The 15,691-nt window shown below is 42.7% G+C and overlaps 1 protein-coding gene across 8 annotated transcripts in view; it reads right to left on the bottom strand.

The window, feature by feature from the left end:
• Positions 1 to 15,691, bottom strand: part of ZSWIM8 (zinc finger SWIM-type containing 8) — a 228,379-nt gene that overhangs the window by 58,608 nt on the left and 154,080 nt on the right. For all 8 annotated transcript variants that reach the window (XM_033940124.1, XM_033940125.1, XM_033940122.1 and 5 more), the window contains 3 exons: positions 15,099 to 15,321; positions 10,452 to 10,741; positions 1,990 to 2,213 (listed from right to left, as the gene is read on the bottom strand). In XM_033940124.1, the coding sequence (XP_033796015.1) occupies positions 1,990 to 2,213; positions 10,452 to 10,741; positions 15,099 to 15,321 (737 nt within the window). The remainder of the gene's footprint in view (positions 1 to 1,989; positions 2,214 to 10,451; positions 10,742 to 15,098; positions 15,322 to 15,691) is intronic.

Here is a 15,691-nt window from a genome sequence, read left to right as displayed (position 1 = left end):
CCTGATTTTTAATCTGTTTTTATGTAAATTTTATATTGTACACCACTTAGAAATTTGATTAAGCGGTTTAAAAATTTTTTTTAATAAACTTGAAACTTGAGAGAGTGGACCTCAATATGCTTTTAGGAAGTTTGCCAAGTCTTCTAAAATGCAAAATCTACAGTCATTTGGATTTTGTATGCCATTGGTGTTATTAATCCACCTGTAAGTGAACTGATGTCAGCCTCACCCAAAAAAAAAATCACCACCACAAGCTGGAACTAACTGGCACCATTATTAGCAGCCTGAACTGTTGCACCAAAAACTGAGTCAAAACAGGTACAATTACTTTTTTCACAGAGCAAGGTTCAGTACAATGCAGGGAAGCATGTGGGAGAAGTCTGCAATGTTGCTGCCCATTGCATATTTCCTCTATGTATGTAAATGAAGGATCTCCATTTCCAGTGCAGCTAATCTAGCACTTCCTCAAGAACAAAATTCACTAGAAAATGATACTAAAAATGCTTCTCAAATCCAGGAAGGTACACAGTCACGTAGCGGGGGTGAGCGGCGGTGGCGCCCCTCTTCCTTGCCTCCCCCCACCCCCCGCTGTGCGTGCACCCCTTCCCTGTACCTTTTTATCTTCGGCACAAGCAGCCACAAACTGGCTGCTCGCGTTGGCTTCGGCGCTCTCTCTAATGTCATCTCCTAGTTGTGGGTGACTCCTGGAAGTGACGTCGGAGAGAGCACCAAAGCCAACGCAAGCAGCAAGTTCGCGGCTGCTTGCACCTAAATTAAAAAGGTATAGGGGAAAAGGTAGGAGCGCGGCATGGGGAGGAGTGGGAAGGGGGGGGAATACCACACCCGGGGTGAAGTGCAGCCCCCCACCCCTCCTTACTATGCCACTGAAGGTACATAACGTGGACTTCAGTCTGCATACCTAGGCCAATGGCCAAAACTAGGATCATAAAAACATCTTTCACAAGCACTACATTTACTATAAAAATATGTTTTTGAAATATCTGAAAAGGGACAGGTCCTTAGCTGGATCAGCAAAAGTACTCCTGGCCTCGTCATGGTAGAACAAGTGTGGTACAATAATGTCTGTAGAAGGAAAGAAATTCTAAACAAATGTTTACTGCTCATAGAAACTATCTATGATATTAATTAAATTATCCTTCATCGTTTCACTCTTCCATGATCTGGCATTATTTTTTTAGTTGTTTGTGGTTTAAAAATTTTTTTTTATTTATAACCTGCCTTTCCTAAGGCAGCTCACAATATAAACATACATAATTTAAAAAACATAAAATACATATAAAATAAACAAGATAAGCGACCAGCGCTTTCATAAAACAAATTTCTTAATACCCATTATTGTAATGAATAATTATCATTTTTCCCTGTTTAAAATAAACGTTTGTATGGGGTGGGGGGTGGATAGTATTTATTATATCATGTTATATATATTATCTGATATTGATAGGGTGGGAGGGTTGGGGATATTTCTTATTTTAAGGAAACTTTGTGGAATCCCAAGTGATATTTTAGTTTCATGGTTTATATTTTCTGTGCACTTGATGTAAAAGATAAAATGAATAAAGAATTAAAAAAAAAAAAAATGCCCATATTTCATCTTGCAAAATAAATGCCTCTTCAGTAATTTCTTAAATGCCTCGAGATTGCTTTGCTTTCTAATGTGCAAAGGTAGGCGGTTCCATTCCTGAGGACCCCTACAGGAAAACATAGTTGCACGTGAGGTATTCAATCTCAATTCCCTTACCAATGGAAGAAACAAGTCGCCATGATGGACTAAAACAAAGTAAAATCATGTGTGTCTTTTTAAATAAACAAAAAGGAAAAAAAAAAATTTACACTGTAAACAAAACAATTACATAATATAGGCAAAAAACTGAGGGCACCTATGTGGAGGAATAGGGTAGCATTTCTCTAACCAGGACTGTGAAATCACTTCAGTGATATTCTGATATAAGGAAATAAAACCCATACCTGTTCCTTGCACTGCACCAGAGCCCGCTGGATCTCATTTGGGTTTAATGCATGGGCATGTGGCAAACAACTGAGTGCCAGTTCTGCTGCTGCTCGCACCATATTGGAGTCTCTAGCCCTTGAGGCCCTGTCAGCCAAAGATGCCACCTCTGGAGGAGTCAAGTGTCCATCCCAGCACTCTACCAGAATATTTAAAGCTGCACTGCCAATCTCCATCGCCTGCCCTGTGAGTGAGTGACAGAGAGATACAATGAAAGCATGGAAGTGATAACCACAAACACTGAGGCCCTGATTCTCCAAAAGTGCGTCCCGATTTTAGGCAGCTGTAGACGTCCTACAGCTGTCTAATCAGCCAATCGGGATGCACATTTAAAAAAAAAAAATGCTCCCCAGGCAGGCCGCCCGGGAGAGGCGTCGTATACTAAACGCCGATTCTGTAACCGGCGTCTTTAGAGAATCGGGTTAAATTAGACGCGGCCGCTATACTTATGGCAGCAAGGGATCTCCCTGCTGCAATATGTATAGCGGCCGCCTGTCCCATCACTGACAGGAGAATGCCTAACTCCTCCTGTCGGAACCCCGAGCCCCCTCCCCCCCAAACTCGTAATCGCCGATAGGAGGATGCCCAACTCCTCCTGTCGGAACCCCGGAACCCCCTCCCCCCCAAACTCGTAATCGCCGACAGGAGGATGCCCAACTCCTCCTGCTGGAAAGCCCAACGACCCCCCGCCCCAACTAATCTCCCTCCCCCAACTAACCTTTCAATGTTGGTCAGCTGGACGGGTCTTGCTGCCGTCCAGCCGACGGGTCTGCCTCGTGGAAATGAGACGGCACGTCCCTTCCCGGCCCATCCCCGCTAAATCTAAGGCCTGATTGGCCCAGGCTAGGCACCTTGGCCAATCAGGCCTTAGGATTAGTGGGGATGGGCGGACCCGCTATGCCTAAGGCCTGATTGGTCCAGGCTTCTACAGCCTGGGCCAATCAGGCCTTAGATTTAGCGGGGATGGGCCGGGAAGGGGCGTGCCGTCTCATTTCCACGAGGCAGACCCGTCGGCTGGACGGCAGCAAGACCCGTCCAGCTGACCAACATTGAAAGGTTAGTTGGGGGAGGGAGATTAGTTGGGGCGGGGGGTCGTTGGGCTTTCCGGCAGGAGGAGTTGGGCATCCTCCTGTCGGCGATTACGAGTTTGGGGGGGAGGGGGTTCCGGGGTTCCGACAGGAGGAGTTGGGCATTCTCCTGTCGGCGATTACGAGTTTGGGGGGGAGGGGGTTCCGGGGTTCCGACAGGAGGAGTTGGGCATCCTCCTGTCGGCGATTACGAGTTTGGGGGGGGGGAGGGGGTTCCGACAGGAGGAGTTGGGCATCCTCCTGTCGGCGATTACGAGTTTGGGGGGGAGGGGGTTCCGGGGTTCCGACAGGAGGAGTTGGGCATCCTCCTGTCGGCGATTATGAGTTTGGGGGGAAGGGGGTTCCGGGGTTCCGACAGGAGGAGTTGGGCATCCTCCTGTCGGCGATTACGAGTTTGGGGGGGAGGGGGTTCCGGGGTTCGGGGTTCCAACAGGAGGAGTTAGGCATCCTCCTGTCGGTGATGGGACAGGCGGCCGCGGCCGCTATACTTTATTGCAGCAGGGAGATCCCTTGCCGCGATCAGTATAGCGGCCGCGTCTACTTACAATGTAGACCAGCATTTTGCTGGCCTACATTTTAAGCGTCTCTTCCTCTACTAGGGAGACGCGTAGGGCCGCCTAAGTTCGCCTAAGGCCTGTAGGCGAGCTTAGGCACCTTGTGGGTCTCCCTAGGCTCCCGGAGGCGCCTTCAGGCCTGCCTGGGGAGCATTTTTTTTTAAAAAACGTGCATCCCGATTGGCTGATTAGACAGCTGTAGGACGTCTACAGCTGCCTAAAATCGGGACGCACTTTTGGAGAATCAGGGCCTGAGTGCTAGCAGGCAGTCAAAATGTATCCACCCTGGCACATACAGCACTTTTCTGAGGAAAACACATCAAGACCATCACCATATCCATCAGCGCTCAGGGCCAGCTTAACCTATGGACCAGGTGAGGCACTGGCTGAGGACACCAATGATAAAGGGTGCTGAAATCCTAGTCCAGTCTACATTCACACTCCTAGATGGAGAGATGCTGGACTAGGATTCTGGCATCTTTTATCATCGGTGCTTCACCTCATACAACTGGGAGGAGGAATTTCAGAGGGCGGGGGAGATATTGGATCAAAACTCGGGGGGAGGGGGGGAGAGAAGGAGACTGCAAATGCAAAATTTGGCTCAGAGTGCCACAATTTGCTAAGCCATCCTGTCAGCACCAACATGGTTGTCATATATCAAAAGATAAACAGCAACTTGTGTGAATATCCTACTTCCAGCACAGATAAATGAAAAAAGACTTAACTAGAGAAAGAGCTATTGTAAATCACAGAAACAAAAAATGACAGCAGATAATAACTAAGACCCATCGAGCTTGCAAACCTTTTCTATTGCATTGCCATTCACTTCATATCTGTTCCCCACAACCTCACATCTTTGCAACCTGAGCATTCTCTGCGATTACTCCATGCTTTCTTAAGAATGCTTATCAGTTTTATGTCCAGTGAGGTCATGCCATTTATTTATCACACAATCAAAATTCACAAAAATAGAAATTTTATAGAAATTATATATAGATATACACACATGCAGGGTTATTTTCTGGAGTATATTTTTTTGGGATCATGCAGAGTCAATGCTAGAATATGTGTTCTAGCCAAAACTTCAGGCTTGCATCACAAAGCAAATGCCACCACACCTCCCTAATAAATTAACTTTAAGGCCTCCTGACCCCTTTCCCTCCCTCTCTCTCATTTTGGATAATTAAATTCAATCATGATCACCCCAATATCATCCCCTCTAAGATGGTTCTGTACAAATACAATATGCAACCCACTTCATGGTTGAAATAGAAGAGACATTTCTAAATACAGTGGAACCTTGGTTTGCGAGTATTTTGCAAGATGAGCAAAACACTCCCGCAAACCTTAACTTGCAAAACGAGCATGTCCCGATAAACGAGCACCCCCCGCCCGCCCGCGAACGCCCCTCCCCGATAACCGGCATCGCATCCCCGAGATCTCGGAGAGAATGAGAGCCAGAAGGCCTTGAGCATGCGCAGATGCTCAAGGCCCAGCCTAGGCAAGAGACGGGATTTTTTTTTAACTAGCACCGACAAGCAGCAGATGGGGTAAGGAGCTTGTTTGGGAGGGCGGGCGGGTGGATGCCGCTTCCAGCACAGGGGTGCGATGCGGTTCTCGGGGGGGGGTCATGGGTGGGGGACGATGCCGGTTTGAGCAGGGGGGGGTGATGGAACAGTGCCAGTAGCCTCGGGAGGGGGCGGTGAGGGGGGTGGGGGGAGGAGGTGGAACGTATCAAGCGAGTTTCCCTTACTTCGTATGGGGAAACTCGCTTTGATATACGAGCAATTTGGTTTACGAGCATGCTTCTGGATCGAATTATGCTCGTAAACCAAGGTTCCACTGTACAGTAAAACCTTGGTTTGCGAGCATAATTATTTTCGTAAGCATGCTTGCAATCCAAAGCACTCGAATATCAAAGTGAATTTCCCCATAGGAAATAATGGAAACTCAGACGATTTGTTCCACATCCCAAAAACTTTAATACAAAATACTATACGTACTTGTATTGCAAGACCTTGCTCATTTAGAACACAGTCACTACACTCCCGCAGCGTCAGAGAGAGAACCATCGGCTCAGTTGTGATGATGTGACATGTGTATACTGTATGTACTCATATTGCAAGACTTTGCTTGTTTAGAACAGTCACTAAACTCTTGCAGTGTCAGAGAGAGAAAAACCATCAGCTCAGTTGTGATGTGTGTATACTGTTATGTATTTGTATTGCAAGACATTGCTTGTATATCAAGTTAAAATTTAATAAAATGTTTTGCTTGCCTTGCAAACCAAGTTACTTGCAATCCAAGGTTTTACTGTACATTTCAGACAAAACCCCTGATGATTTGGACTGAGGGAGAAGAGACTCTCAAACAATTCTATAATTCTTTCAATACATACCATCCTACAATTAAATTCAAAATTAACTATCCATATCTAGGTGTTCTTATTCCCTTTGATCTTTCCACTCTTTTCTCTATAAATATAGCTCCTTTGTTTCTTTGACTAATAAGTTGCGTCTGTGGCAAGCATATCAACTCTCTCTTATGGGATGTGTTAGTCTTCTCAATATTTTAATCATACCATTCTGGCTCTGTTTTCCAAATTTTACCTCTTTATTTATGACGTGCTGATGAGACTAAATTTATCCATCTTGTACAACACTTTCTGTGGTCTGGTAAGCGAGCCCGACTTTCCTACACCATGGCTGCTAGACCTTGGTATAAGTGGGGCTTAGGTTTTCTGAACTTGCGATATAATTATTAGTTGTGGAATGAGACACATTAATGATTTCTTTAGGGGAACCATAGCGTTTACTATCACTCAGTTGGAGCCATCTTGCTTTCAGGCTGAGCATTTTAGTGCCTATCTCCATTCTGTTCCTTCCCTACATCCTCCTGCTTTGCAAGCCTCTTCGTCGAGTTTGGCAGTGGGTTTTGAAAATTTCATGGCATCAGTTTCCAAGTATCCCCTTTCCAGTGTTCCCCCGGTCATTTGCGGTATTTTCCGATTGCGAACCGCTGACCAGGAGAGGACAGCTGGAGAGGCAGGAGAGAGCAGCTGGAGCACCGGCGAATGAAGGAAATCACTCGCTGTATGCTCCGACTGCCTCTTCCTGCACTAAAGTCGGGACTTACCAATCAGGAGCTGCTTTGACACAAAGTTCCTGATTGGTAAGGTCCGACTTTAGTGCAGGAAGAGGCAGTCGGAGCATACAGCGAGTGATTTCCTTCACTCGCCAGCGCTCCGGCTGCTCTCTCCTGCCTCTTCCGCTGCCCTCTCCAGTCTCCCCCACAAAAAACCATATTTGCGGTTTTTCAAGATTCGCGGGGGGTTCCTGGAACGGAACCCCTGCGAATATCGGGGGAGTATCGTATGCTTTAACAGTCAATTTCCTCCTGGTTTGGAAGGGTCTAGATTTACACAATGGGAAGCAAAGGGACTTTGTTTTTTTACTTCATCTGATCCAGGAAGATGGTAGTATGAAGCCCTTTGCTACACACCAACAGGAGGGTGCTCTCTAGAAATGGTTTCGCTTATTTGCAGATCCATCATTCTCGCATTACCTCCTTGGGATGGCCCAATTTAAATTTGGGCCATCAAGAACTTTTGTCCACTGCATTTACTTTGGGCTCTCAGATGACAGTGCCCCTCAAATTCCATCATAGATATTTGAAAGATGAGACCCCCTTTGTTTGACCATCATAAATTACAGGCCTCTTGGTCCTGTGTTCTTCACATTGAGATGTCAGAAGATGTAGTTTTAAATGCTTTAAAAAAGCTGCCAGCTTTGCGAAAATATATATGTACTTTTGGGAACTTCATTATAAATTTGTTTTGCGCCTCTACATATCCCCTAGACGAGCGTACCTCTCTAAATTCCGCACTAAGGCAGATTGTGCTAAGTGTGGTCAGTCAGAGGTGAGTCTGGGTCATATGTTTTGGTTATGTCCTGGCATAGCGGGTTTCTGGGATGGGATTTTTGCTTTTATTGGCATCATCTGACGGATGACTATACGTTGTTCCCCATTGCTTCTTTTTGGCTTTATTCCTGCTCATCATCTGCGACAAAAGGGGACGAGTACTTTTCTAAAATGGTCAATTTTGATAACCTTAAAATGCATCTTGCTCAAGTGGCTGGATGTGGACTCTCCTACTTTATCTCTATGGAGGACTCAGATGATTTATCTACTGACTTGGGAACACAGAGAAGTTACTGATTTGTCTTCTGTACCGGGCTCTCATTTCCAAGCGACTTGGGAGCCTTTTTGGAATACAATGACATGCGGTTATATTGGCACTCAGTCATATATTGAATTAATTGTGGATTCTTTGCATTGTTCTTTCTGCTTTCAATTTTCCAGTCATTTCTCATTGTTGTATATTGAGGCCGGGGACTCCGGGGGGGGGCAGGGGGGGAGAGAGTGTGAATTGGATTCATTGTGGATTGTTGTCTTCCCTCTTGGATAATTCAGAGCTTTGCCTTTTGGCTCAATAAAAATAATTTGAACACAAAATTAACTATTCCCCAAAAATCAATTTTCTAGACACCACAGTCTCTGTCAACAATGGTTACATATAAACATCTATATACAAAAAACCTAAGAACAGATGCAGCTACCTCCACAATTCCAGCTTTCACCCTTCACATATTAAAAAAAATCCATTATACACAACCAAGCCACATGACACCACCACATCTACTCTGACCCAAGAGACACAGATAAACACCTAAAGACCCTGATTGAATCCTTCAAACAAAAGGATACAATGCTAAAATAGTCTCCAAGAATATTGCTTCATCCTCTAAAACACTGAGAGAAAATTTACTAAACTACAAGGACAAGAAAACCACAGACAGAACCCCTTGGTAGTGACATACAATCCAGAGCTGGAAAAACTAAGAAAAATTATACGAGATCTACAATCACTACTCCAGGAAGATGAATTACTAAAAGAAATATTCCCAGCTCCAACTGTGCTGGCCTTCCATCAGCCACATAATCTAAAACAAAAATTGGTAAAAAGCTAGCTCCCCACACAGACCCACGAAAAAGAGAATGCCACATATTCTTGTGGTATGACAAACTGCAAACACATCTCAAAGGATCCCATGGTCACTCATATGGGAAAAACATTCAGCATTACAGGATCCTTCACAAGTGTATCTTCTAATGTGGTGTACATCATTCAGTGCAAAAAGTGCAAAGAGGCATGTTACATCGGTGAAACAAGCCAAATGCTAAAAACCAAATCAACCTACATAGATATCATATTAAAAATTGCAACACCAACCAGGATGTCACCTCTGTTGGACAACACTCTTGGAAAACTGACCACTGCACAAATGATTTTATGGTAAGAATGCTAAAAGGAAACTTTAAGACAATCCAAGAATGCAAAACCTTTGAAATCAAAATGATACGGTATTTTGACACTTACCAGACAGGACTTAACAGAGATCTGGGCTTCCTTTCCCACTACAAAGACATTTAAAACTGATCTGCCACCTCTCTGTCTTCCTGCCAACCCACCTACCCCTCTCTCTTCCTAGCCCTGAAATGCTTTCATGTTTTCTTTATATATACTGATATCAGTCAACATTTGCTTATTTCTGATCTGAAGAAGGGGGTTACCTTCAAAAGCTCATCATAAAATGCATTAATTCAGTCCAATAAAAAAGTTATTACCTTATTTCCTTTGTTTTTTATTTTATTTCTTTATATTGCCTTGGAAAGTAGACTAAAAAGGCCACCAAACTATTTCACATACTAACACATAAATGGACCTAAATATTATGGGGTCAATTTTCAAAAGGATTTGTGTATATATCAGTGGCCAGTATATGTATAGAACCTCTATCCACCAGAATGGAACAACTTCCTTATAAGGAAAGGCTAAAGCGGCTAGGGCTCTTCAGCTTGAAGAGACGGCTCATGGGGGGGATATGCTAGAGGTCTATAAAATAATGAGTGGAGTGGAAAGGGTAGGTGTGAATCACTTGTTTACTCTTTCCAAAAAAAAAACTAGGACTAGGGGGGGGCATGCGATAAAGCTACTAAGTAGCAGATTTAAAACAAACTGAAGAAAATATTTCTTCACACAACATGTAATTAAACTCTGGAATTCATTACCAGAGTATATGGTGAAATCGGTTAGCTTGGTGGGGTTTAAAAAAGGTTTGGATAAATTCCTAGAATGGAAGTCCATAGTCCATTATTGAGATAGCTTGGGGAAATCCACTGCTTATTCTTAGAATAAGCAGCATAAAATCTGTTTTATTATCTTGTATCTAGCTAGGTACTTGGGATCTGGGTTGGCCACTGTTGGAAAACAGAATACTGGGCTTGATGGACCTTTGGTCTGTTCCAGTATGGCAATTCTTATTTATGTATTTTAGAAAAATACTTAAAGTGCCAATCCTGTCCCCACTCTACCCTCATTGTGGTCTAGACTCGACATGTACGTGTTTTGGCCGTAAGGCATGCCTCAGGAGTCTACAAACAATTTAAAAAATTTTAAACACACTTAAAATAAAACAATTTAAAAGTAAAGACAAATTGTTGTCACAAAAAAACACATAATGCACTGATGGTTTTTATGTTTTCTTATACATCAGTTCATTAAGTATTTTTTTGAGACAATAATTCGTCTTTACTTCCTAGTGGACTCTTCTTGTGGTGCTTGGACCATCAAAATCCTGTCACCTGATCATTTTCTCCAAAATGAAATGTGTTGCTACTAGTTCTTCAGTAAACTGCAGTTCAATGTTCAAGCAGTACCTGTGATCCAGGAGACATGGGAAGAGTATGTTCTAGACAGCCAGTTTGGGGACACAAAGTTATGAAGTCCCAATGCATAAAGCCCAATTTCAAAGGCACAGAGGTGCAGGTTGCGATGAGGCCCCTGGTGCCCACCACTGGATGATGGGTGGGTGAAGATGGAAGTGCTGCTGTTTCCACCTGCCTTGATCAGGACAGTCTTGGCCAGTTCAAAGTAGAAATGAGCGGCTGCTTCAGATGGCTGATTTGGTACATGTGGTGCATGGCTCTCAGGCCGCCTCCCCTTATACCTGAAAGAATTGAAGCCAGAAGTATCAAAGAAGAGACAAGTTAAATCAAATCATGCATTTTTTAAATGAGTATCACTAATGGGCAGATTGGATGGACCATTCAGGTCTTTATCTGCCGTCATTTACTATGTTACTATGTATTAACAAGACAGCATTTTGGGCTCCAAATTCAAGAGCAAATTAATGCTGTGTTCTTTCCAAAAGTGGCTGCTTCTCAGCTGCTGAGCCACAGATTGCAGATTTTTATATATAATTTACATCGCCCTTCATTTTTTCATGTTAAAAAGCAAAAAAGAATGGAAATGCTCCAAATAAGTTGCATGATTCATTCTGCAACTTAAATGTGCATTTACCCAGCACAAAGTCAGATATAATACAAAACCAACAATCACAAAGACATGATATGTAGCTCTTCTAGCAATCATGGAAAGAATGTAAAGTAAGAAGTGGAGAAAATACCAAAAGCTAAACCACCAAACTACTCCACTGGATATAGCTTCATAGTAACAATAACAGTAAACAGAGGAAAAAGCCTCAGAACCAGAGAGAGCATAGATATTTGCCCTTCTCTCATGCATCATAGGCATAAAAAAAACCTCCAGAATGCTGTAATTAATGCACAAATGATGTAAGCGTAGCAAGGTGAGCACAATTTTAAACAAACAACCCTCCCCCCACCCAACGAGGGCCCATGTTTCCTGGCTCAACCACCACTTCTTCAGGGCCATTAAATGCTGCAAATAAAGAACAAAAACCAGGCAGCATTCCTAGTGCTCACAAAATCAGCAAAGTTTATCTTCAAAGCTGCTGTTACTCACTGCGACGTTGCTGCTTCACTTTTCAAAACTCCAGAGTTCAAAGGAAATGGCGCTATGGCACTATAAACGCCCTCCTTCTTGCGTCACTTCTAAAGGGGGTGTGGCGGTTCCACTGGTGGGAGACTCAGATTTTGTGCAGACAATGTTAAAGGGGCCCTAATAAAAATAGAACCAATCTATAGTGCTGTTCAGTCCTATGGGATGGACAGTGCTGAATGTATAAATTCAATATTGTTCTCGTTGTTGCAGAATCAACTTGTGATTTCCTCCATAGATAGGAGGAATGAGGTCCACCACAAAGAAACATAGATCAGTGAACTTATGTGAAAACTGCAAACAATGCTGAACTATTGGAGTTTGTGTTAACCCTCTACCAATCGCACTCCAATACTCAGTTAATCGCAGTTTCAGTTTTATACTTGTGTGGCTGATGTATAATTTGTGACACAAACACCTTAACATATATACCACATGGTTCGTGTCACACGTGGTCATATGATGTAGAGCAGTGGTCTCAAACTCGCGGCCCGCCAGGTACTATTTTGAGGCCCTCGGTATGTTTATCATAATCACAGAAGTAAAATAAAACAGTTTCTTGATCATATGTCTGTTTAGCTATAAATTACAATATTATTATTAAGACTTAGCCAAAAGGAAAGATTTATGAACTATAAAGAGTTTTACCTCATGCAAAATTGTCATTTCTTTAATAAGACATTAACTATTTTTTCTGAGGCCCTCCAAGTACCTACAAATCCAAAATGTGGCCCTGCAAAGGGTTTGAGTTTGAGACCACTTATGTAGAGGGTACATTTTGTTGTTGAGGATTAACAAAACTGCTAATAGTTAACATGATCTCACGTGCCTTACTGACTTCCTTCAGTCCCCTACCATGTCTGGGGATCTCTCAGCATTGCTGGGCTCAATTGCTCTTTAAAATTCTTCCCTTGTGACACGACCTGTGTGGTATATGTGTTATAGAGTTTGTGTCACAAATTATACATCGGCCACACAAGTAATTATTTATTTATTTAAGTATTTATATACCACTCATAACCTAAGTGGCTTACATTCAAGCATTTTTCTCTATCTGTCCTGGTGGGCTCACACTCTATCTAATGTACCTGGGGCAAATAGAAAATTGAAACTGTGATTAACTGAGTATCGGGGTGCGATCAATAGAGGGATAACACAAGCTCATTGGGGGGTTTGTTTAAAATTGTGCTCACCTCGTTACACTAACATCATTTCTGCATTAAATTACGAAGTTCTGGAGATTTTTTATGCCTATGATGCAAGGGCAAATATCTATGCTCTCTCTGGTTCTGAGGCCTTTTCCTCTGTTTACTGTTATTATTAGTAGGCGCTGTAAAGCTATATCCAGTATAGTAGTTTGGTGTCTTAGCTGTTAATCTTCTAGCAATATCATAGTCCAGCTTCAACAAGTTCAACATACTTATTTAATAATATTATGGCAGAAGAGGACATACAACCATACCAAGGATTCCTTGCAAACTTGCAATGATAAAATATACATACATATTAAAAAGGAAAACACTTTGGTTCTGTTTGTTTTTTTTTACATTTTCTGGTTCACTTATTCATTATTTTTTTAATTGTATTTTAACATTGCTTAGTTTGCACTATCTGGTGGCACGTCAAATGAGTGCAGGACAAAAACGCTCCGACAAAGCCACACCGACAATAGCGTACAGGGACAACTGAGCGAAGGACAAAACCGCTCAGGACAAGTGCGCACAGGACCGGTGGTGGGTACTTTTTTGTCTAGGACCAGAAAATTGCATCGGTGGATACTTTTTTGTCTTTTTGAGGGTTACAAAGTAACCTTCTTTTTGAGGGGGGATCTCCCCACTACACTTTAATTTTTCACTTGCTATCTTGTGTTAGGGTAAGGTTTATATCATGATTATGGGAACCCTAATCATGATATTAACCTTACACTAACATGAAGGCCCTGATTTGCTCACACTCCTGAGGCCACTTCCAAGGGACGGGGCCTGAGGAGTCTGACGGCCACAAGCCTGCGCTTATTTGTCGGTGTAGGGACGGGGCCTGAGTTCTCCTGCGTGCACTTCTCCCTGCGCGCAACTGTCGGTGTAGCTTTGTCGGAGCGCTTTTGTCCGGCACTCAATTGTCCGTGTACCGCACTATCTGCCAGGTTATCATTAAAAACACTTAATAAAACCCTAACACAATGGAAATAGATTTTAAAAAATAATTAAGCTTTCATTACTAATCAAAAAAAAATATATTATTAAAAAAAAACAATAATTGAGACCACCACTGTCAAACACAAGCTATTCGCTTATTGAATAAGCTTTAAGGTGTATTTAAATAGGTTAAAATTGTTAATACTGAAGAGTATGTAACTTATGTTTCATAGAAGTTAAATGGTAGGGCCTATAGATAGGCTTTTGCATCTGCACAATACCCTGGCAAGCATTACTTACAGCAGAGTCATTTTTGGCTATCTCCATCCATTTCACCTCACTTGCCCTGGACCCTGGCCACCATTCATCTCAGTCCACACCTTACAAGGCGTCACATTTTATCTCAGCCACTCACAGCTCCTACTGTTCTCTAGTGGTTTGCCTCACCTTTCCATGTCCAGTTTCTGATGCTGGCTTGGAACACATGTTGTCTGACCTCCTGGGTTGAACTGCCCCAGCTGTGCATGCCGGCATATATTCTAAATAAATACCCCTTAAGGCTAGTTCAACCCAGGTCAGTGCACTGTTGCTACACTCAGGAAAGACACCATTATTCTTGCATAGAGCAAATTGAGACTATGTAATAGTTTCTAAGATCCCATCTCTATCATTCTCTGATAACCCAGGCTATGCATCTCAATGCTACTTAGCTGTGTGTAGATGTTAAGTATACAATCTTATACACTTTTACAACTCTTTATTTATTGATAAGTAAAAAAATTAAAATATAAAATCCTTAAATGAACACAACCACGGCGATTTGAGAAGATTTACCAGTGATGAAGCACCACGTAAATCTCCCGCTTATTATTGCGGTGGAGTGGTGGGGCTGAGGTATATCGACTAAGTCTCTTGAAATATTGATACAACAACCCAGTTTTTGTTGTTTTACACGATCTAGCTGAGTGGGTTGGTTACAAAACTACATAAATTACTGGTTCCAGATTAAGACTTTGCAGGGCATGACATCCACTATCAGCACATTCAGTAACCACTGTTTAGTACAGTCAGTGTTCTGTTATGTACCATATCATTCATCATTCAAATAGCTATTTAGCCAGTCACTAATCATAGTAGGTAGTAGACCAGGAAATTAGTAACTAGGCGACTGGAAGGAAGGCAGTTGGAAAGAGTATGTGCCTAGTTGACCAGCCTGTTGTTTTTTTTTGTTTTTTTTTAGAATACTGCACCCTCCTTGTGGACATCTTTATTTCATCTGTCAGTAGACATTCAGAAGCAAAGAATCTGTCTGAAGAGATTCACCAACATTTGAAAACAAATCTGTGAACGAGTGACCATATGTCTTACCTGCCCACTTCTACTGTCTTAGCCCGGGCACCACCACTGGCTCTCCTGCTGCCACTAGAGGATGATGACCCTAGTGAGTCACTGGAGGAGCTGCTGATGCTGTCGCTATCTTGGCCTCGACCCCAGGAAGTGGCTGCCCATCCCCCACGCAATGGTCGTCGACTAAGAGTAGGAGAGCTGTCTGAAGTGGTTTCAGGAGCGCTGCTATCAATACTGGCCATACCTATAACATCATATACAAATGAAAATCTCGATACCTGCTCCTGTGTACTCTTAAGCAATGCTAATAAGAGAGAGTGCTTAACTGAAAAACACCCCCAAATAGTTAGAGATCTGAGCAGCAGGCAGAAAAACTGGATTGAGTGCTTGGCTTGGGTTTGGAGTACCAAACATACTACCTAAAAAAAAAAAAAGACTATTCACAGCAAGGTTTTTTTAAATTTGTCCTAAGAACCCCTCAGTTAGTTGAGTTTTTAGGATATTCACACAATGAAGGTGTATGAAAAAATAGGCTATACAGGACTTCTATTGTATATAAATCTCTCATGCCTATTTATTATGGATATCCTGAAAATCCAACCAGCAGAATCAGT

Source organism: Geotrypetes seraphini, chromosome 4 (assembly GCF_902459505.1).
Source record: "Geotrypetes seraphini chromosome 4, aGeoSer1.1, whole genome shotgun sequence".
Taxonomy (NCBI): domain Eukaryota; kingdom Metazoa; phylum Chordata; class Amphibia; order Gymnophiona; family Dermophiidae; genus Geotrypetes; species Geotrypetes seraphini.
This window is presented reverse-complemented; position numbering and strand designations above follow the sequence as displayed.